General features: G+C 43.4%; 1 protein-coding gene and 1 pseudogene across 1 annotated transcript; one reads left to right on the top strand and one right to left on the bottom strand.

Moving 5' to 3' along the window:
* Positions 1–3,764: 3,764 nt before the first annotated feature.
* Positions 3,765–6,656, top strand: LOC133896876 (polycomb group protein EMF2B-like; annotated as a pseudogene).
* A 653-nt stretch (positions 6,657–7,309) lies between these two features.
* On the bottom strand, positions 7,310–24,166 carry LOC133897848 (mediator of RNA polymerase II transcription subunit 25-like). Its single transcript, XM_062338676.1, has 15 exons — positions 23,923–24,166; positions 18,203–18,233; positions 18,045–18,108; positions 17,797–17,927; positions 15,944–16,153; positions 15,774–15,839; positions 14,505–14,715; positions 13,261–13,328; positions 12,383–13,177; positions 11,953–12,006; positions 9,213–9,241; positions 8,724–8,792; positions 8,558–8,642; positions 8,340–8,426; positions 7,310–8,221 (listed from the first exon to the last, which is right to left on the bottom strand). The coding sequence occupies exons 1-15, from the start codon at positions 24,021–24,023 to the stop codon at positions 7,796–7,798; spliced, it is 2,427 nt and encodes an 808-aa protein (XP_062194660.1). The 5' UTR covers positions 24,024–24,166; the 3' UTR covers positions 7,310–7,795.
* Positions 24,167–24,466: the final 300 nt, after the last annotated feature.

Here is a 24,466-nt window from a genome sequence, read left to right as displayed (position 1 = left end):
GGTGCAAGTGATGCTTATCTTGACACTCCAGTGCAATGGAGGTCATCCTGGCACCCCTGGCAGTGCGACGCCAGGCCGCAATTGGCGACCGGCTCACCCCCAGGGTTGCTTGTACCGCAATAGTTGCTATGGTAGATATTTATCTTCTACGTAGGGTTAAAAGTAGTTATCCAAGATAAGGTCATGTAATTTGACCAGGTCCTAGATATTTGTACATGGTGATAACTTCTACACCAAGCTACGTACAACCCTATAAATGGGGGGTATGGTCATTTAGGGGAGAGGATAGATACACACAAACACAAAGACACATAGTGATACTCCCCTTAGACCAATATTTTTGACTATCAATACATTTTTGGTGTCCCTTCCTTTCAACTTTGTCTCCAAGCTTGAGTCTCCTCCTTAGAAGAAACTCTCGTTGTACTTGTTAGCGCAAGATGATCTCTTACTCCAACAGTGCGCCGTCCGTGGGGACTCGGCGTCTTGACCTACATGGCGGAGGGATAACCTCCCCAGCGTCTTGAAGGCCTAGCCTCCACACCAAAAAGGATTCTTAACAAAGTTATGATCCTCCGGCATCTTGATGACTAAAAGTCTCCGTGCCAAAATTATCTAACCCCTCCGGTATCTTGAAAGCATAGCCTCCGTACTATAGAGGCGTCATGCATCAAAACATTAGTAAACGAGTTGTTTTGCCCTGCGCACACCTAACGCAACTCAGTCCCCCTCAGATCTCGCAACCCACGGCTGCTAACAGCCGTAGAATGCGAAGGGGCTGGGATAGGGGCCACAGGTGAAGCAATTGATGCGATAAAATTATAACGCCAAAAAACAAAGTTAACACAACTCAAGTTTATTCATACATGACATACAAAAGTTTGTATTTGGCTAGTCGTTGTACATTAAATCTATGCCTAACAAACTTGCTAGCTTGTTGCGCCTCCCTGAAGTACTATGGGATGTGGAGGGCGCTTGGCCGCCACGCCTCCCAGAAGTACCACGGGATTTGGAGGATTGACCCCTGTAACAGTGCACAGAGGGTCGACGCAAATCCCCTCCACACAAAGACCTACTGCCAAGATAGAGCCTCCCCCCCCCCCCCCGAGCTAGGGAAGACAAAGGTTCCACTCGGAAGGGATACGAGTCGAAGGCCAAAAAATCTAGCTCTTCCTCCTCCTCCTCCTCCTCCTCCTTCGGTGGGGACTCTGCAGCTTGTACCTCCTCCACCTTCACTCCAGTCAAAATAGGCTCAAGGATTTCCAAAGACACCCTTCTATCATAATCCCGAGGAGGACAAAACGTTGAAGGAAGCGTGGGCCAACAACCTCCCGAGCTATCCTAGATGTACACTAGTCGCCCTTTTTAACAAAATACACATCCGGAGCAGATGCAGGGGGGTCCTCCGGCTCGGCCTTGACCAAGACATCAACGGCCACCTTCGGATCCACACACCCTTTGGAATCACGGGGCATGACGAAGCCACTCCACCGCCAGACAGACAGAGTAGCCCAAGACGCTCTGGACACACTTGATCCCTCCCTAGAGGCACTGTCTCGGGCACGAGCGATGTCCCCTCCGACCTTGGGTGGCTGCACCTATATGCACAGATCAGACTCCAGTTAGCCTCAAGGCATGAGCATTCCAGAAAAACACAAGCAAAATCACAAGGAGACAGACATGTCTCTATTTGGCATGCAAAAGTCCGAATACATGAAGCAGAAGAGGGTACTCAACATACTAAGACTCTGACCCCCTTTCGAAAGGAAAGAAAAGCAAAAACGATAGCTTGCATAGAGCTACACCTCCGGAGGCAATTTTTGCGAAGCATCCACGCACGGAGACTGCTCCTATGGAGTAACTACTTGAAGCAAAGAACCTCCAGAGGGTGGCAGTGCACCTACAGGCTCCTGATGAAGGACGCGACCTCCCAATGAAGAACTTGGGCGAGGAACCACCATGGCGCCTGGAGTCACCTGACCTTCCATGTAGCACAACGTCATGTTCTGACCATGCCTCACCCACAAATTCTAGTGGAAGTTCTCCAAAGCCACACGAATCTCCACTAGAGATGCCTCTGACTAGAAGCCCTCGATCATAGAGTCCAGCACCTGCTGCTCCAATGCTTCAAATGGGCCAGCCCCCACTTGGTACAGCAGGATCAGTTGGAGCGTCGTGGCCACACGTGCGCTGGACCTCGCGTAGGTCTCCACAGTTTTAACCATCACCCTCGCAGCAGACCGAAGCCAGAAGAGCGGTATAATCGATACCTCCGAGTCGGAGGGTAGTGGTGGACACCTAGCCCCAAGTCTGCTCATAGCATCGGAGGTGATCTGGGCAACCTCCAATGCACGTGCAACTAACTGCTGGCACTCCGAACGTAGTAGCCCCTCTGATGCTTGAGCCTCCTCTAGCTCTCGCTATGCCTCAACCACCGCAGTCTGAAGGGCCTTAATTTCACCTTCGGCCGACACACGAGCTATGTTGGCCACGTCAACGAACTCCCTCGCCTCCCGGAGATCTTCGGTAGCCTTCCGCGACTCAGCCTCCACGCGCTCCCTTTTTGACACCTCCTCTTCCAGCGGAGACCGGGTGACGGCGCTAAAGGGAATCTTCCCCTCCCTAACCATCCGGTCGAGCTCCTCATCATCAATTGTAGATACACCCAGCACAGCAGTCTGTTGGGGATGCATCCTACTGGCACGGTGGAGCTCCACTCCAGGCGGTGGCCCCAGCGATGGTGGAGGAATCGGCGCCATCTGAAGGCCCTCTGCCACGGCCACTTCGGTGGCTTCGCTCGCCGCCTGAGTTCTGGCTCCACCCAGAGCACTTGAACTCAGGTGAACCCACTGCATCTTGTGTCAACCTTCTATCCATTTCCCTTCCCATTCTGAGCCTTAATGCTCCTCCAAAATACTAAGTAGCTACTAGGTGGAAACTATGGGTTTAGAGCTCAGAGCATGGTTCCTAACCTTTCTTATCTAGAAGCATTGAGGCAAATTCGATTAGCTATCTATATAAGGTGATTTATTTATGCCACCACTGTTAAGAGAGTGATTGATAAACTATTAACCAAAAAAAGGATTAATCTTTTTTTCTTGAACTAGGGTATTCTCACCGCCGTGTGAATGGGTGTTGAAAGCTGGCATGCATCCCTGTACTCCGCCACCTGGAACATATGCATACTGTCACTAAAATGATTAACTAAAAGACTGATTTAAATTTGGAATTTTGTTCAACAGGTGACTTCAAATTGCACGGAAATTAAGTGACAGTGTTGTAGCTGGGAGATCTGAGGAACTAGTGGGCAGTGTGGACATCCTCCATGTCAGTCAACACTGCCTACTTTGCTAATTGCATGTTGTTTGTTTCAGTAGTGCTATAAATTTTGCCATTTTCCAGAATGCAATGTTAATCAAATCATGCAAATATTAACATAATCTTGCATAGTTAAACAAACGATCTTTTTGGCATGTGATATCCATTTTGATTTATTTTGTGCTATTTTGTTGTAGTGGTTAACAAAATAGGGAAACTTTCATATATCAAGTTATGGAAATTATGTATCTTAGTTTTTCCCCACAAAACATAAGCTACCCACTTGCATTTTTTCTTAGATTCTTTAATCTGTTCCTACTGACATTTTCTTGTTTTAGATTTTTAACACAAGATGCTTTTATTATTATATGACTTAAACTCTACACATTTGTTATGCCTTCATTTGAAGTCTTGCCTGACTGTATTGTCACACTTCATTGTAGCCAATGGCATTGGAACAAGTGTTCTCAGATTGTGATAGTGAAGACGAAGTCAATGATCATATTGCCAGACTTTCAAGATAGAAGAGTAAGATGTGACAATCTTATTGCTCTGATCTTCAGAAACGTAGAGTTTATGCAGTCTGTTACATTCACCTGAGCTCAGAGTCATTCTCTGCCTATCTGTTGAATTATTGCTATTTTAACTTTGTTGAGTACGTGCAGATGCTTGATGATTTTGTTGATATTACAAAAGATGAGAAGCTTATTATGCATATGTGGAATTCGTTTGTTCGAAAACAATGGTCAGGTCTATCCACAATATTTCCTTAAATCTTACTGACTATATTTTTAGTTTGTTCATGGCGATATGTAGCTTGGTGCGCACATCCCTAATTACAACCTGAAACATTGTGAGTTATAACTTGTTAGGTAGATTAGTTACAACTTCACGTTCAGAAAACCATAACTACAACACGATAAGCTAACACTGTGAGTTACAACTTGTTATTCGCACTGCGTACATCCCCCAGTTACAATCTGAAACACTATGAGTTACAACTTGTTAGGTAAACCAGTTACAACATGTTCAGAAATGCATAATTGCAACACAAGAAGCTAATACTATGAGTTACAACTTGTTATTCGCACTGCGCACATCCCCCAGTTACAACTCGAAACAATATGAGTTACAACTTGTTAGATAGACCAGTTACAACTTCACATCCATAAATATATAATTGCAATACGAGAAGCTAACACTTTGAGTTACAACTTGTTATTCGCACTGCGCATATCCCCTAGTTATAATCCGAAACACTGTAAGTTACAACTTGTGAGGTATACGCAGACATGAACTACAGTAAGTATACCTGCAGAATATATATATATATATATATATATATATATATATATATATATATATATATATATATATATATGATCTGTTTTAGCCATTTTCTGTATAGAGCAGCAGTTACCAAGGATTTCTGTCATTGAAATGCTACAGAAATTCTGCATTTCTTTTGTGTAGAGCTGCTAGTAAGTTTGACTCTTAAGCTGTAGGTTCCCCCCTTTGATTTTGTCAAATGTAAAAAGTTTGAAAAGCATTGGTTACAGTTCTGTTAGAACTTAGAAATGCTACAAAATCTGCATTTATTGGGATTGTGCCAATGGATTTTGTTATGATCGGTACCCAGTATAGCCGATGCAGTAAGAAGCATCAGACTCGATTAGGAGATGTAATCTAGCTCAGGAATAAAAAGTCCTACTCGGATTAGGACAGATATAGGTTAAGTTGGTTAAAGATAGGATTCTATAGCTGTCGGATTAGAGATAAGAAGTCCAGTCGGTTTAGGAATAGAAGTCTAGTCGAATTAGGATAGAAATTCTGATTTGAATAGGACTTGTAAGCCAGCTGGGTATTCCCTGGCCGGCCATATATATGTGGGGGGAATAATTCAAGCAACAGTTGCCTCTACTAATTTTATTCCTCTACTGCTATTTCCATTCCTGATTCCTTTGCAGTTCTCCTTCTTCTACCTCTGTCCAAGTCCCTACCATGAGTACCAGGGAGGTGATCACGGCGCCTACCAGCAGGAAGTTTAAGCCAAGGCCTAAAGTGCAGCATAAATACAATCTAAGGAGAGTAGGCCTTGCCAATTTGGTATCAGAGATGCCAAGCTCCGAAGACGGCAAGGGTTCTAGATCTCAAGCCATCTACACCTTGGCCATGCGGATCTGCAGCAGAGCATGCGGCAACAATTCGGTGAATTCGCAAAGCAACTGGTTGCAATATCCTCCTAGCAAGCAGATTTGAAGACCTTTATGTACTCTGCACAACAGCCTACTGCCTCTGGACCGTCTAGCAGCACCACAGCTATGTTGGTCACCACATCACCGACCATAATGTCGCTCCAAGTCCCTGCATCAACACTACCACCTTCTACAGGTGTCCCAGGCCTTCTGGGGCTGCCCCCTTCCCTGCACCACCATTGCCATCAACCCTCCCCATCCACCAGATACACTTTCCATCATCACCATCACCCATACCCATCTTGCAGCCCCACATCCACCCTGTTAGGTAGGAACTGAACCAGCCGACCACCACAGGAGTTCCTCGCTTCCATAAGCTTGATTTTCCAACCTTCGATGGCAAGGAGGTTCCCCTCGGTTGGCTAAATCGCTACGAGCATTTTTTTCATGGATAGCGAACATTGGAGAGCGACAAGGTCTGGTTGATAGCCTATCATCTGGTGGGAGATGCCCAACATTAGTACTTCATGTTGCAGCGCGACTCTGGTGTTCCATCATGACCGCGCTTCAAGGAGTTGTGCCATCTACGCTTCGGTCTGCCACTCCGGAACAACCCATTGGGCGAGCTGGCACACCTATCCTTCACGACATCTGTTGAAACCTACATTGACTAGTTTCAGGCCCTTCTGTGCTGTGCCAACCCTCTATCTACGCTCAGCAGGCCCAATTGTTCACGGTGGTGGCCTTGATAACCCTCAGCTTTTTAAAATTTTTAATCTAGAAGCTGATTTTTATAATTCCAAGCTGAAACAAACAGGCTCTTACTGAAAAGCTAAATTGCAGGGTGCTAGCTGATGGTCATGTACCTTGGGCCTGCGAGGCGTTCTACCTGTTCCATGGAAAACAACTTGTACAGAACCCTGCTCTACTGTGGTTAGTAGCCGGTTTGGAAATGTATTAATCAATACCTCTCCTCTACTGTGCATGGTTATTTACCTGAATTGCAAATTGCTCGTTTCATGAACAGGGGCTGGCGTTTTTTAATGATTAAACTCTGGAACCAATCTTCTAGATGCTCGAACCATGAATACATGCAACACGGTTCTCCAAGGCTTCCAAAACGAAAGCTCAGGCCCAAATTAAATTTCATGCCTAGAGATTTGTGGCGTAAATTTGATGACATTTGATGGCGTAAATTAACTTTTTAAGCGGAAAGCTTTCTAGGAAGATTCGGAAGGCACCATGGCATGCGTTTGGAGGGAAGGTTTAAGGGCAGCTTCACTCCTGTTGAAGAAAAGAGGGGACAAACCTATCCTTGGTTGAGGCTATCATTGTTTTATTCATGACTCTTCTCAAGTTTATTATTTGTTGTTGTAAACAGGTGGTCCAGGGGCCATTCCCAAACTGTAATACTCTGGATGATACATGAATTTGATGAATATTCAGTTCAGCTTCTTATTCAGCCTTATGGGACTATTTTAGGGGCCGTTTCCAAACTGTAATACTATTCTTAGTTTTGTTAATTGTTGTGAACAGGTGGGCCGGTGCTGTTTCATAGGTTGTTTTGACCTAGCTGTTGAACAGCCCATTTTGTGATACATGAACTGGTCGAGAGGTAAATCTATACTGGACGATAACAGTGTCGGTTATCGCTACCAACCGGCTTCCATAAGCTTAATCCATCGGTAGCAAGGAAATTTCCTACCCTTGCATTCAAGCCCACCCCAACGCACAATAATGTTTCATTGCTGCCCTTATCCATCGTGGCAACTGCCTCCATATGAGACATCATGCAATTGAAAGTTTATCTGACACTGTTAATTAAAGGTGTAGTAGTATTTTACTCTTACAGATAAAACACAAGGCGCAATAAGGACGGCCTGGGCTGTATTTCAGCCCACAATCTCCCCTGCTACACCCAATCTGTCAAACAGTCGGCATAAGGACCCTCAGATTCATCATCTTAGTTTTCACAACTTAAATTTACTGTGCTCCTTCCTATATCAACCAACCGAAGAACTACCTGCTGCAAGCTAGGACAGGACAGTAACAATGATCTGTACAAGGATTTGACAACCACAAAACATCCATTTCTATCCAGGCAAAAGGAACAAAAAAAAAAGCATGTCACGCCTTCATTGGCAAGCTGGTGTTGGGAACTATCCAAATCCCCGAGGTGACTCGCACCTTTATTGGCAAGCTGGTGACACCAGGAGACATCTCAAAACCATCGGGGATCAGTGTTAACTCGTTCACCTGATGCTCTGCTGACAAGAGGTGATTCAAGGTAGGAAGCCTCCCCCAGGCATGCTGCCTGGTCCCTGCGGCGCAATCTTCCCTTGCATCATCTGCACTGCCCGATTGTGCCCCTGCATGAATGGCTGCCCCATCCCAGTGCCCACCATCTGGGGCTGCTGCATTTGCTGCATCTGTTGTTGCTGCTGCTGTTGTTGATGCATTTGCTGCATCTGTTGTTGTTGCTGCTGCTGCTGTTGCATTTGCTGTATCTGCTGCTGTTGTTGCTGAAGTGGCAGTTGCTGCTGCTGCTGTATTTGTTGCAGCTGCTGCTGCTGAAGCGGTAGGCCCTGCGGCTGCATATGCATGTGTTGTTGCAATTGCTGATGTTGTAGCTGCTGTTGCTGTTGAAGTTGCTGCTGCTGCATTGGTGGCTGCTGAGTCGAGACCTGTGGTTTGAATACCACCATGTCCTGGGAAAAATGGGCATATTTCAGCATATGCTGATAATTATGTTTCTCACACAATAAATGGTCAATGGTTTGACTAGAAGTAGACATATATCTCTAATTTAGCTGCAATCAATATTACCCCAGGGAAGAGCATGCCAATCAGGCGGCCCGCTTTGTCAGACACTGACAGCAGCAAAGTTTGTGAAGGTAACTGTATCACAGCGCACTGAAACAGAGGACCAATTGAGCATTAGAAGTGTACAAAATGACTGTCACAAAACAAAGTGTATGAGATGACGGTTGATGAACCACAACTGAATAACAAAAGGTTATAATTGATTAGAATCATGTACCGACCAGCTTCTTTTCTTGTAGTTGTCCAAGAAACCCATGCTGATTTAATGTCCGAAATACTAGAAAGTCTGCCTTGCCAACATATTGTCTGCAGAACAGCACATTACAAGAAAATGTAACAATGCAACAAGTCGACAAGGAAAATAACGGGTTTAGTTGAGAGACAAACTTGTTGTTCATATGCTCCTGAGCTATGAGGCGAACAATCTGCATAGTTTCTGGCCAGTCTGCTGCAAGTCTGCATACGGAAGTACAGCTTCAAGTTCCTACTTGGAAGTACAATTTGCGAGTAGTAGAAACGAGTTTCATGGGGGCAAAATAGGACCACATTGTGGGATTTCAAGGTTAAGCCTAACTAGATTGTTCAAGATACTATGTACTGCAAAGTAAATACACAGTGTTCTTTAGTATATCTGTAGATGGCATTATGCACATTGTACATGACATAGTAAGCCTCAATATGATACACACTCAAAAATGGAAATTTCTATTGCAAGTCATTTAGTTTAAGGCAAGGACAACGGTAAGTCGATAACATCAACTAACAACGAAATTGCTGGTCTCAATCATAGCAATCAACAAATCATGCCAGCGATATATTGTGAAACATATAGATTCAAGGGAATGAAAGGATTCTTGCAATAATTCTAACACTTACGTTTCGGACGCTGTTCCGCTCCTATAACCCTGTCAGACATATGCTAAAGTGAGAAATACCAAAAAAACGATTACACGAATACGTATGTACATGTTCATACTGTTAGTAGTAAAAGAAGCATAGCAAGATTGCAGAACACTAAATACAAACAGGCCAAGTATTAGTTCCAACTTTGAAGGTGGACACAAACCATTGGGGAAATGAGCATTGGCAGCAATTGATGTTTGCAGTCCAAGTTTTGAGGGGTTTAAATTTTAGACTTCAAGTTTCAGCAATCATAATTGTTAGGTGTATAATAGTCAAGGGTATTATGGTAATCTCCTTGTCTTAGGGTTTTCCTTATGTACTCTATATATTGCCCCATGAGGCTACCATTAAATATAAGCTGTTATTCTTAACATGGTATTAAGGCAAGGTTTTCTTTTTTAGTATGCCGCAACTTGTCCCACTCTAGCCCACACGCTGCCGGTTTTCTCTTTGCTCGTCACTGGCTGGCTTTGCCCACCACCAAATTGTCGACGAGCAACCCATGGATGTTGTGCTACTCTTCCTCGTGAGTAGCTCGTCGGCTTCATCTCGCCACCACAAACCCTTCTGCCGCCGTTGTCTTCAAGCTACTGGCAGGCTCTCTCTACCTACGCATGTGACTACTAGTCATGCGGCTCTTCCTGTTGCTCGATTGATGTCGTCCCGCGCGTCGTTGACTCATTTTCGTCGGCTCATCTCGCATCATCCTTCGGGATTCATCCTCAACCGCCGGGGACAACTATCTGCCGCATGGATGTCTTGCTATTAGCTATCATGGCTCCTCGGCTCGTCATGTCTTCTTCAGCACCGGATCTTCTTGTCACCGCCACCGTTTTCATGTTGTCATTAGCCCGATTCCACACCGCCACCGTTTTCATTCTATCGTCGACCCGATTCCACGTTGTCGCCTCTTCTTCAAGCCAGGAAGCACTCGTGCAGGTGGAGGGCCTTCGTCTTCAAGCCCCTTCTGTCGGCTTGTCATTGTTAGTGACTTCTCATTGTTGTGCATTGGACCTCTTCTTCGTCGAGCCATTGCTGTAACTGCAGCTGCTCCCGCCACTAGCTTCGCCCGCCCTCTGTTGGCTCCTCCCGCCGCCGACTCCGCCTGGGCGGCTCTTCCTGGTGGCGACGAACTTGGCGGTGCCGCGGATGAGACCGACAGTCCAGGGGCCTAGCCCGGACGTCTCAGCTACTAGCATGAGATAGGTCAACGAGCAGTGGATTCGCACGACGGAGTCGCTGAGCATGTCAGCGTGCAATGACATCCCGCCGGACAGCCCGACCTCGCACTCCCAGTCGATGGCCTCCGTGTCGTCGCAGTCCGTCGATGGGTCATACTCCCGGATGACGACCACCATCCCCTTCTCCATGTCTCTCATGGGAGGGAATGGTTTGCGCATACTGGTGGAAGTTTTGGTGCTCTTGCCTCCAAAATTGGTGGTTTTGCTGCTGCAGCGTCATCTGTGATGGTTTTGGCTGTGCCACCCAAGATGGTGGCATAGGTGCTGGAGGATTTGGTATCTGGGGGCTTTCCTTCTTTATCATAAAATAATGCTGGATTTGCTGCTGCAGGTGGGAGCTTTGCCGCACCCACTACTTTCGTTGGTGCTGCGCGACTACTGGTGCTGCTGCTTGCTAGCTTTTGCTTTGCTGCCACTGCTGCTATTGCGCTAGTCATTGTGTGGTGTTGCTGCGCGAGTCTTTGTTTGAGTCTTATTTTCAGCTACTCACTCCATCTAGTTTTAGTCTTTGTTTTCCGTTGCATCCACATCCAAGTTTGTTATGCCGTGCGAGTTCACATATTCCTTTGTCAATTAGTCAATTTCTTTTGTGGTTAGCTAGCTTTTGTCTTTGTTTAGCTAATCTTTTTCCGTCGTTATTGATGCACTAGTGCCATCTAGGTCTTTCTATAGCTTTAGTGACAACTTCGTTTGTTATCTTGCCACTTTTGAAATTGTCTTTCTATAGCTTTAGTAACGAAATTGTCTTTCTATAGCTTTATTGATGCACCATTGCTTTGTTTGCAATTCTTGATCTATGGCATTTTTTTGCCATCTTGATCTTTCCATAGTCTTAGTGACAATTTCATTTGTCGTTTTGCTATTCGATGTCGCTTTGTTGCAATTCTTGACCAAAGACATTCTTTTGTAGTCATCATTACGACTGTACTCATGTCATTTGCTTTGCACATCTTGATTTGACATGATTACAGGGCTCCACTCTATGACGGCTTTGAAGAGACAAATTTTGGATGTATTAGTTTTACTTTGTCTAAGTTTAGTACTTAGTTTTCACTCTTTCAAATGCAACGCTATTGTATTTGAGGGGGGTTGTTAAGGGTATAATAGTCAAGAGTATTATGGTAATCTCCTAGTCCTAGAATCTCCCTCATGTACTTTATATATTACCCCCGTGGGTCTACCATTGAACACAAGTTGCTATTTCTAACAATAATTACAAATTCAGGGGTTTATTACTAGCTTGTTTATCTTCCTTAACCATCCGAGCAAAAATTAGGGTGAAAGAGCAAGATTTAGTAGAACGAGCTTTTCAAGTGAAAAATTATTTTCCTTTATTCATAGACCTACAAAGAGCAATAATTATGTCACCGTATACCAGGAATCATTCGTTCAGTGTAATATTGCATCTTCAAAAAAAAATCGTGGCAAACACCGCATAATGTTTGAGTTCAATAATGCAAATAGAGACTTACTTCGAGTTTACAAATAAATACAGGCTGTCCTTGCCTTTGCCCGGATAAAGTTCCCTGAGATGGATAGAGGACGAACATCAGTTACTGAAAACCTCTATAGACAACATACAACACAATATGAGCAAAATAAATCTGAATTTACGATATGGATCAATGTTCGAAACACTGTATAGTGGCATTTAGAGGGCAAGGTGGGTTGGTTTAAACAGGGTTTACCATTATGCCACAATATATTGACTGATGAGTAATGTAAATTGTAATATGTGAAAACTAATAAACAACACATAACATAGAAGTAACCAAAAGTAACAAAATAAACTACAGTCCACCATAATACTAACACAATTAATTATCATAAACCCGTAAGGGCCTATTGAGGAGGGAGGGAAGGTTGATTATGTAAATGCTAAATGCAAGAAGAAATCTTTACCTCCCAAATTTTGACGTACTTTGAGGGCTGTGGCTGTTGGGCATTAGGATGCTGCCCAATAGGCATATTCATGGCCGAATTATTAGTCACACCAAGGGAATTGACTCCTGTCTGTTGGGCCATCCCAGGTGTTGGCATCATTGCAGGCACTGAAGAGATAGCTGTAGCCCCAAGGCCACTCATCATGTTTTGGTTTGTGCCAATTCCACCTTGTCCTAATTGTGAGCCAGCCATTAAGCCTCCTTGTGGCATAGGTGGCACTGATTGACTCATGCCCATGCTACTTTGAATGTTAGCCAGAGAGGATGATACAACAATATTTGAATTGCCTGATACAGCAGAAGTGTTTGAGCCAAAGGAACCAAGACCTGTGCTCTGTGCCATTTGTTGAGTACCAATTGGTTGTCCAGGTCCAGACATAGAAGAGATGACCGAGGGTGTTGATGTCATGCCACTTGATATCATGTTTGACATGTGGACTTGTATGGGTGTTGCCCCCATGTTAGGTAGTCCCATTGAGGTAGCTCCTCCTCCTAAAGAGGTTGAGTTTATCAGCCGAACCTGTGACAGATTGTTGAGGAGGCTGCCATGACCACCAGGCCGAACTGGCTGTTGGACAGGGTTTATTATAGGCTTGTGTTCTTGCACATTATCATTCACAATATTTGCTTCTTGTGAAATAAGAGATGGTGATGAAGTTTGCAGTGCCGATACTCCTTGTGAAGTCACGTTTGAAATGGGTGTTATATGTGAGAATGCAGGTGCAGAAACCATTGGCGGTATCGTAGTTGGTTCCTAAAAGTGAAAATTGAAAATGTATTGGAACAATGAAAAAACAAACAGGGAAATTCCTGGAATAGTCTGTCCATGTAGCATACCACTTTAACACTTGCTGTAGGAATGCCTCCAACACCAACTGGTTGACGGCCCATCATAGGTCCATTCACTGGAAATGTTTGAATAGAATTAGACATCATGGTAAGATCGGCAATAACATCAATATGAGCAGAAGCTTGCAATATTAGGTGAATTTATCATAAATGGATCATTTAAAAAATACAAGTGGTCTCTTGAAATCAGACAGGCTTCATATGGATACACCCTAATTTAATAAACAGGCAAATCTGACTAACAAGTGACAAATATGACATATAGCAATTCAAAATAAATCTGGTACACGGTCATGTTCATAACAGCAAAATTTACTATATCTATATGGAACAAATGATGCAACCACTTAACAAGCATTCATATGCACGAGAGCAAGCACTTATGTATCTGTATGAATACTTTTAAGTTAATGTGTGAAAGCCTCACAATATATTAATATCACTGTTAATTACGACTAAAATTCCTGCAAACAACAAGTACTTAACCATATGCAATTCATCTCCAAACTCTGAATAACTGGAACAATTAGCTGAAGACCATCTTGCCAGTTAACATCATTAGGGTAATTGGCCATCTATGTCCTATTTCAATGGTATTTGAACAAACAGATAGAGAATCACATTGGCACCCAGTGATACATGCTGCTAGAAACATAGCGTTCAACTTCTATATCTAGCACGTTCACTTTTGTAGTCTCAAGCTAAAAAACATTTTAACTCAGCAAACTGAAGATATATTACAGTGTACAACAATTAATCACATCACATCACAGCTACATGCAATTAGAATGTCTCAGGTGTTCTCCCTGGTATAAATTCCTATAAACACATATTTTCTGCTAAATCTTTCACCAATATAGGTAGTCTTTATGCAAAATTGGATCATATAATGGCATTTGGCATATTCAGAACCTTGCCTGCTATGAAATAGTCAGCCATCCCAACATATACAGCCATCAGTTGTTTCTGCCATATTTCGAGTATGCCGGCCCAAAGGGAAATATCAAGAAAATTTCACTTTTATCCTTTTTCTTTACTCAAATTGAACTAGCATTTGTTAAAGTAACTCTCACTAAACTAGGTGTAAACACCTAAACCTCATTGACAAAGCTTTCCCTGCATCCCTCCCATGCATAAACATCGTATCAACAACATTTTCTTTCTACCAAGGGACCACATAACCAAGAACAGATCTTATAGCAAAACTAAGCCTAACATAAACATTGTTCAACCTGAGGGGTTGGTATTTGAAGTTGGCCCTGGCATAGTAACTGCAGGTGAACTGTCCATCTTTGTTATGGTTTGATTTGGGACCAGGTTCCCATGTAAAGGACGACTTAGAGCAGTTCGTGCCTCCACGAAATTCTCAGATAGCAAAACAAGGAAATATGGGTTTTTTGCATGATCCACTGATGGATCAGGAGCTCGAGGATTCCGCTTGCCCTGCGGCAGAATTTGAAGTCAGTATTATGTGCACATTCATCGTAACAAAGTGCTGAAGGCCATATAACGTCATATTGTATCACATAAGTTAAAACTAATGGTCACAATGTATAACTAGGGAAAATTGGAGATAGTGAAAGGCCATCACTTGCAATTTTAGCTAGTATACTAGCTAATTTAATACCTCCTCAAGTCTAATAGATGCCATTTTAAAAGCTCACTTTTGACATGCTAATGGATGCCATTTTGGTTTTTTGAGGTAACATTTTTCACCAAAGACCCCTACCAAATGGAGTATGGGTAGTTGTGAGAGATATGGGTATAAAATAAAGAGAATCTTTTTGCCAAAAACCAAAGTATAAACCCATTCCTTGTTCCATGCCAATGAAGTTAAATCAAGAAGTAACTCAGATTGGAAGTAGTACTTTAGAATGAGCGATGTCTTACACTCGTACTCCACATATAAGTTGCTATTATTTGAAAGTACTCCCTTCATTCTTTTTATTTTACATCCAATAATCCACTCCATCAAACTTCTTAAAGTTTGACCACTAATATGTTTAAAACTATAAGCTTGGCTACATGAAAATTATGAGACTAGATTTGTCTACAAATGCTTTCATAAAAATATAATATTTTTAGTATGTGTTGGTATAAAGTTGTAAAAGTAATGGTCAAAGTCGAATATTGGAGACCAGAAAAAGTCACAAGCGTTAAATTGGAAAGAAGAGGGAGTACTAAACTCTAATGTTCATTTTTTTGGTTTATTTTGAAAATTACAACTGCATGTTTCATATAGAATATGAGGACATGCAGTTGCTTTTATTTAATTACTCAAAAATTCCTTCTGAAAATCACTCCGCAGGAAGTTGATGATGACAATCATTGGTTCCAAACACACAAAGAAATTTCCTACAGGATTCAAATCGCCAAAATTCCTCCATTCAAGAAAATATATATATATATAATACCATCAATTGAATAATGAAACAAGAAGCACAGAAGATTAATAGAAGGTTTATGTCTAAGAATTAAACACAACAAAGTGACAACATTACCGCATTGTATATCGCCTTTAGTGTTGGCAGCTGCTTTGGAGATATCACCGACAATGACACAAAGCACTACACCCACAAAATTAAAAAGAATCAACTAAAAGCTACTGATATTCCATTAAGATACAAAAAATAAACAATAATAACAAGCTATGGAAGAACTTATGCAGCACCTGAGCAAAAGATTTTGCAACAGTCTCAGCATCAGCAATAGAAGGCTCTTTTGATGACTCAATGTTCTCTTTGTGATCAGTACTTTGAATAGGAAGACGGTAGACAGGTGTAGGCAAAGGATAAGGATTACTTGCAGCGACAAGTATGCAATGCTTTTGTGCTTCATGGTTTTGATGATTCTGGGTTGTACTAGGACTGCCTTGAAGTATCTAGTTGCATATAAGAAAATGAACATCATGATGACAATAAATATGTGGACAACAGCTAACATCACAATAACAATCAGTAACAAAATGATCACAATTAGAATATTCTAAACAAAAGGCCAATATTGTCACCAAAGGTTTTTTTTTTAAAGGAAAACAGTAGGGGAGTCCCCTACTGCAAATTAATAAACCAAAAGAGGAACTGTACAAAAGGCTTAAGCAACAGAAAAGAGAAGCAAAAGACTAAGAAAAACTATACAAGCACCCTCAACTACGAGAGTAAGAAAGGAGCAAACTAAGAGAGAATTGAGCCAGCTCAGAAAGTTGTCTCTTGTCCTCATTTAATCTATGTGATTGGAGCTTGGATTCATCTAAGAAGCCCTGCTTCCAAGAAGCGAGACTAGGGTGTCTGTTTTCAAAGATGAGACCATTCCTCTATTTCCAGATTTGCCAGGCAGCAATGATAAAGACTTCCATGAAGAATGGAGACTGGGAGCTGTGTTTGGCGTCCTCCATCATGTTGAAAAAGGGCTGATCATGGTTCCATTGTATGTTGAGCATTTGCCAACAGCATCTGCTAAATTGACATCCAAAGAAGAGATGGAAAGCAGTTTCCTCAAGATGCTCAACGCACATTACACAGCTGAAGTTATTATTTGTCACCTTGGATTTCTTTCTTTTAAGGATGTTCCTTGTGTTTAGTCTATCCATCAGGAGAAGCCAAGAGAACACCTTGAGCTTGTTAGCAACTTTAGACTTCCATATCCAAAGGAAGGGTTGAGGAGGCTGGAAGTTCTTGTATGGAATGTTGTAAAACTTTTTTGATGAATAGGTCTCAGTTCACCAAAGGTTTTTAAGCTACAACATGTAGCTTTCATCACTGCGAACAAAATGGACTGCGGCCCCAAAAATAGCATACTAACATATAAACCTCTCTGATCATACTTATTTCATTCCATCACATTATCAGTAATAAACTAATAACTGATATTACAAATCCATACTCTATTGATGAAAAAATAAAGGCTGAGATTAAAATTGATGTGAAGACCCTGTTCAAATTCTCTCACTCAAATCATAGCTTGTGCAAATAGCTTAGTAAGAATATATTTCCAGCTATGTTTCTGGGCTTAGTATGAAAAATAAGTGAACACCAGCAATATTAGAAAAAAAATATATGGTGATATCTTCATCTGCAAGGAGAGCTAGAAATAGATGTTTGCCATCAACTGGAACAATAAAACACCTTTATTCATACAGAACTGAATATCAACAATTTTAGTAAGAAATACCACATGCGAAATGAGCACAAGTCAATAGAATCATAGGCAGAATGACAAAAAAAATCATGATGTACTACTCCAGGCATCTTGCCCACACAACCACATAACTTAAAGGAATAATTTTTTGCATGCCATTGCAAATCTCCTCAATCCCAAATTTGCCATCGCCTGTGTCTACCACATGTCATAGACACATCAATGGCATATCCAGGATTGCAAAAATTTTCCAATGGCAAGTAAGGAATTGTCACTTAAACATCTACAATCTGGAAAGGAAAAAACAAAGCTTCTAAATGCTAACTTTTGGCCACGAGGAAGTCGTCATTTGCAGAGAAACTTTAAAGAGTGTTGAGACGTCAATACCGTTAGTGCTTCAGCAAGTCCTTCACAGGTAGCAGCTTCATTAAATCCTCCACCACTGAATGATATTCCAGATAACCATGACAGGTAAGCATTGATATCTTTTGTCCATCCACTTCGCTGCACAACAAAAGCTGTGTTGCACAAAAATTTATAAATTGCCTATTGATATCAAATTAAAATGAAATTAGGGTGATGAAGATTGCAAATTAAATGATAAGGTCATGGACATAGAGGATATCAAAGCATACCGCTGTACGGTCCATGGGTATGAAAAACAACTAATGCAAGCTCAGGTGGTGCCCCTGCAAGCTTCTGCACAATGAAGAATAAGTTACATATTGACACAATTCAAGGAATAGCGTCCACAAATACTCGGATAATAAACGAATGATCAGGATGGAATTACCTGCCCTGGCAGTTCATTTGCACAAAAACTCCTGCACAAATTTGAATATTCATTATAAATCAGTGATATAAAAATGCAAAGATGTGAAAAATGAATTAAGGTGGTGGCGTTGGACTAGGTATTCAAACAATTGACCAAGATTCCTAGCATGCTAAGTGATATAAAAAAACTGTTGGAAAATACTTGTGTATTGTGATTAAGTCAGAAGATTGAAGCCATGATACAGATAAATGATATAGATAAGAAGACATCTACAAAACTGAGCGAAGAAAAAATAGACATCAATAGGCACAGTTTCAAAATTCAGCTTCCTAAACCACCAAGGTGCTAGGCACTACCCTATCACCTAGCTCCTAATCGTCACTTAGTCTGCCTGATTGCAGATTAGGAATAAGGCCTCACCCACACCACCTGCCTAGCACCTAGCACTTTTAAAACACTATGCATTAAAAATAACACTAAAAGGAAAATGTTTGCTTCCTATGTTCATTAAGTTTAGTTTGGGAGGAAGATCAATGCAATTGATAACAACAACAAAAATAACTGGGATGAAAACAAACAAATTCCAATTAACACCCATACCCCTCTATTGGAAATTGGAAACCTGAACTTGAAACAAGCAACAAACATGGCCAAACAGACTCAATCCAGTACAGGTCATAAAAAAAGAATCCTACAACCCTCAGTGGAAAAAGTAGATACCAAGCAAAAGCTAATCAGACTAGCAACCAACCGAGTATAATAAATACCCAGTGTGAATCTGAAGGCAAACAAATCAGTCGGTGACGTAGGCAAACCAATTTCATCAAAAATCCACCTTAACCCTGAAAGCTGCAGTTTTTACATCATAATGAAGTGACTACACTCCAGGGGCACATTTTCAATGGATTCGAGCAAGCAACAGCAGTGCCGGTGGAGCTGGCAGCTGCTGTGACGGTCCGTTTCATGAGCTGTCAGTTGCTATGAGACTGCAAGCTGGGCCCGGTCGTCATGGTAATGGGACTGAGAACAACTCCTACAGAATTTGTAGTTTTGCGATAAAATCGGCGCTAAATCTGTAGTTTTGTGAAATTGTTGCTTAAATCTATAGTTTTGCGATAATTTTACCAAAGTATCTATAGTTTTGCGATAAAATTGGCACTACATCTATAGTTTTGTAAAACTATTGCTTAAATATGTAGTTTTGTGATAATTTTGTCAAATCTGTAGTTTTACGAAATTTACTCAAAAAAGAAATCCTCAAATCAAAAAAAGCTTAAATTGACCTACGTGTAGCATTCTGAATGCAATACGAATTGTATTGATATTACAGCATAAGTATATATAGAGTACATGTATGCCTCAACTGAATCCTAACCGAGCGCTAACAGATGACACAGAGAGAGGCGCAAGACTCGGTCATAGCAGTGATAGGTGTGAGCATGAGGCCAAGATCCAAGCGAGGCATCGTGATCCATGGAGATTGACTAAGTGGATCGCCACATGTCTGGATGCCCAGCCCAGTCCGCATCGGAATATTTGTTATCTCCATTGGTGAAGCGCCAAAGAGGTGCAAGCCATACGCAATCATGCCACAGACATACCGCAAGATCCGTTTGACAATCGATAGATGACAGTCGTGCGAATCGTGAATATGGAGGCATGCTTGTTGGACGGCGCGTGCAATGTCCGAGCGATTCATCGTCAAGTATTGGAGAGCACTGGCAAGGTTTCGGTAGTGTAAAGGATCAACACTAGCAGTGTCGGTGGAGCTTGATACTTTCGTTTGTTGTCCAGTGGAGTGGATATGGGTTTACAGTTCGTCATACTAGCACGGTCGAGCAGGTCCTCGGCATACTTCGCTTGGGAAAGGAAGAAGCCGAAGGGAGTGCGCGTCACGTGAATGCCGAGGAAGAAGTGCAAGTCACCTATGTCCTTGACGGCAAATTCTGACTGCAAATGTTTGATGATTTGTTGAAGCAGCACGTTGGTGAATGCAGTCAAAAGCATGTCATCGGCGTAGAGGAGGAGGAAAGTCGATGCAGATCCACGTCGCAGGATGAACAACGAACAATCGAAGCGACGAAACCGAGGTGGGCAAGGTAACTTGCAAAGCGTGTGTACCAGGCGCGGGGAGCTTGACGCAAGCTGTAGAGCGATTAGGAGAGGAAGCAGACATCGCGAGGACGATAGGGGTCGACGAAGCCAACAGGTTGATCACAGAACACGTGTTTGAAGAGGTGGCCGTGAAGAAAGGCGTTGGAGACATCCAACTGCTTGACCGGCCATCGGCAAGTAACAATGATGGTGAGCATCATGCGAATGGTGGCTGATTTCACAACGAGACTAAAGGTTTCCCCAAAGTCCACGCCGTGACGTTGAGTGAAGCCACGAACCACCTATCTTGCCTTGTACCGATCCAAAGATCCATCCAGCTTGAATTTGTGCCAGAAGACCCATTTCCTAGAGACCACGTGAGCACCGAAGGGGCGAGGCACCAAAGTCCACGTTATGTTGACCTGCAGAGCTTTGAACTCAGCTTCCATGGCAGCGCGCCAGATGGGATCTCGTAAGGCAGACTGCACAGCAGATGGAACCGGAGAGATGTCGGGAGCAAGTTCGGTATAGTGGGCATATTTTGGATTGGGTTTGGATATGCCAACGCGGCTTCGTGTGACCATATGGTGACGCTGCAGCGAAGATGACGAAACCATTGGTCCAGAATCCAGGGACGGTCAGGCTGGTGGGCTGGAAAAGACTAAGGCACGATTGTGGGTGGAGGTGAAATGGTGGTGATGTCTACCGGCGTAGACAACAAGATAGGTGAGGTTGTGGGATGTGTGGCAGGTGCTGGACGCATGCTACGATCCTTGATTGTGCCCCAAGAAACTAATGTCGAGAGAGGACTAGTGGAATCAGGCTATGGGGGAGTTCTGCTGACCAATGGAGGGATTGAATGAGAAATGGAGGTGGTCTAAAATGGGAAATAGGACTCAACAAAGTGAACATGACAAGAATTGATAATGCAACGATGCGAGAGATCGAGACAACGATACACTTTGTGATCGGATGGGTATCCCAAAAATACACATGGCATATCGTGCAGAGAGCTTATGCAGAGCTTGAGAGGAGAGATTTGGGTAGCACAGGCAACCAAAGACACATAAATGTGTGTAATTGGGAGCATGACCGAATAGGAGTTCGAAAGGTGTGGCTGAGCCAGTGGAGTGGCATGGCCGACGATTGAGAAGGTAGGTAGCAGTGAGGAGAGCCTCGGCCCAAAAGTTCAAAGGCATGTGAGCATGATAAAGGAGTGAGCGCAGAGAGTCGTTGATAATACGAAGTATGCGTTTGGCTTTACCATTTTGTTATGATGTGTATGGGCATGAAAAATGCAATGGGCAACCATGCTTAAATAAGAAGGTGTGAATGGAACAACGTTATCAAATTCTTTGCCGTTATTTGTCTGCAGAGAAAGGATGGGACACTGGAACTGAGTGTGTATGTGCAAAGAAGGATAGAAGGATGGAGAACACCTTAGACTTTTTGTGCATAAGGAAAGTCCAAGTATAGTGGGAGTAATCATCAAGCAAAACAAGATAATATTGAAATCCAGATGTGCTTACAGCAGGCGACGTCCACACATTAGCATGAACAAGTTGAAATGGCAGATAACTGATAGAAGCTGAGTCTGAAAAAGGAAGACATTTGTGTTTACCTAGCTGACAAGCATGCAAACATAAGAAGAAGATTTATTACAAGAGAATGAAAAAGATCATAAAATGTGATCCAATGATTGTTGACCAGGATGTCCCAAGCGCTGGTGCCAGAGGTCTTTGGAGAGCATCGTGGAGAGATAGAGCACTGGCGCCAATGAGAGGGGATACAAATCACCGTGACTGTCACATCGGAGAATCACCTTCCAGGTGGAGAGATCCTTAATAGAAAAACCATCATGGTCAAATTCGACAGCTGCATGATTATCTCGAGTGAGAGCACGAACAAACAACAAATTCTTGATGAGATTAGGATTGAACAGAACATTACGAAGGTGAAGAGGGGCAAAAGAGGTGGGTATAGTGGAGTATTTAGTGTGAGTAATGGGAAGATGTGACCATTTCCAAAGATAATACGAGATGAATTGGAGATGGGAAAGAGGTTATGGAGTATACCAGAATTGGAGGAAAAATGCGAAGACGCGCCAATGTCGAGGAACCAGTCCGAAGAGCCACGAGGTTGGGATGTGTTGATGCCAGGGTTGTTCAGGGCCTGGAGAAGGCCAGCCTGATCCCAAGACAGTGGATTGGATGGAGTAGTGCCCGAAACGGTGGTTGATGTAGTGAGAGCCTGAGGGTTGGAGGGAGTGCCTGGGTGAGGACCAAGGACGCTAGCAGTGGGCAGGCGCCATGGCATAGGCCATGCCTGGACCATCCCGATCCAAGGATTGAAGGTAGGCATCTAGGGCAGTGGAGCGGTGGTCGATGAAGAACGTGGTCCACTGGACAACGGAGTGGTAGAACCAAAAGGGGACCCAAATTTGCTCTTCTTTTGTTGGGAGCGTTGGGTTGCCGTGGCCACTTGCCGAATCTAGAACAGTGTTGTTCGTACAAGAACGCACGGCAAAAAAAGGCTTATGCAGCAACTTGTTTCTCCGATTGCTCAGCTTGAAATTCCTCTTCAAGAAGTGAGTAACGCACAGAGAGCAGCGAAGGCATGGGGTCCTTGGAGGTGATCATCGGAATGATGTGGTGAAACTTTGGATTCAGTCCGCGACGAAGGTTAAGAACCTGATTTTCTTCGCGAACCGGTTGGCCAACGTCACTAAGCGCATCGGCCAAGGTCTTCAACTTGGAGCAAGACTGCATGATGGAGAGATCGCCTTGGCAAGTGCTTCAGAATTCAACTTCAATGTAGACTGCGGGCGTCAGTCTGTTGTCGAGGAACAGATTGGCGATGGAGCTCCAGACGTCATGGGCATTGCTACTGAGCTTCATCACAAGATCCAGAATTTCTTTGGAGACCGAGTCTATCATCTGCCAATCAGGATCAACCAGCGCTTGGGAGGGGGGGTATTGATGTGAGCAGCAAGAGCAAACTTGCAAACACCATATCAAAGATGAGTCGCCACTGGGTGTAATTGGATTCTGTGAAATCAACAGTGATTGGAACATGAGATTGGACATTGACCATTTGGATAGTGGATGCGGGAGTGGTCTGAATGGATGCAATGGCACCGGCGTCTGTAGGGGAGGTGGGTGGGGAAGAAGAAGCTGAGGATGCCATGGCAGCGGAAGGGTGCGGATTGCTCAAGCTATCAATGGCTGTTTGAACCCGCTCTGACACCATGTAGGATTGTGAATGCAATGCGAATTGTATTGATGTACAGCATAAGTATATATACAGTACATGTATGCCTCAACTGAATCCTAACCGAGCGCTAACAGATAACACAGAGAGAGGCGTAAGGCTCGGTCATAGCAGCGCTAACACTACGAACCCACAAGCTTCCACAATATTCCAATAGCCTATTTCTTCCCCCAATGATTCAGTAATTAAGAACACGGAGAGTCCCCGCGCCTAATTCTTCCCCTAAACCCTAGCCAAGAACCAAGAAATAAGCTAGAATTCCCCACATAACCACTTCTCCCCGTCCAGGGACCCCCTTTCTCGCGCACCGGAACCTCAAGCGAGAACCACCAAGAAACAGCAGAATAGGGAACAGAACAGGGGCAGGGGCGTACCGCACGATCTTCTCGACGTAGTCCGCGACAATGGTGGACCAGTAGGGCCCCAGCGCCGCCGTCCCCTCGACGGCCACCACCAGCTTTCTCTCCGCCGCCATCCTGCCGCCCTCACTCCCTCCCGAACCCACCCCGTCGAGCAACCTCTCGCGAATCCAACCCCCGGCTTCCCCAGAATTTTCTCTTTTTTCCCCTTCCCTTCTTCCTCTGCAGCGACGACGACGAGGACGGGGGACAAGATATATACCGGGGGGGGGGGGGGGTGCGGGGCCAACGCCCATTGGTCCAAGTCTTAAAGAGGTCTAAGTTTCCGGCAGCCTGCTGCGTGTGACGGCGAACGCATTACAGCATCAGTATTCCCGTTCCCGTTTCCGTTCCATCGAAATAAATTGTGAGCGTGTTATTTTTTTCCAAGATGAAGTGAGCGTGTTATTTTATGGCATGTGAAAGAGATTCTGGTGTGGTATTTATTTGCTCTCCATAAATTTTATTTTCTTGAGGGTGGATTTATTTACTTTTCTAAGATTAGATTTAATGTGGTATT

This window comes from Phragmites australis, chromosome 17, assembly GCF_958298935.1.
Source record: "Phragmites australis chromosome 17, lpPhrAust1.1, whole genome shotgun sequence".
NCBI classification, from domain to species: domain Eukaryota; kingdom Viridiplantae; phylum Streptophyta; class Magnoliopsida; order Poales; family Poaceae; genus Phragmites; species Phragmites australis.
This window is presented reverse-complemented; position numbering and strand designations above follow the sequence as displayed.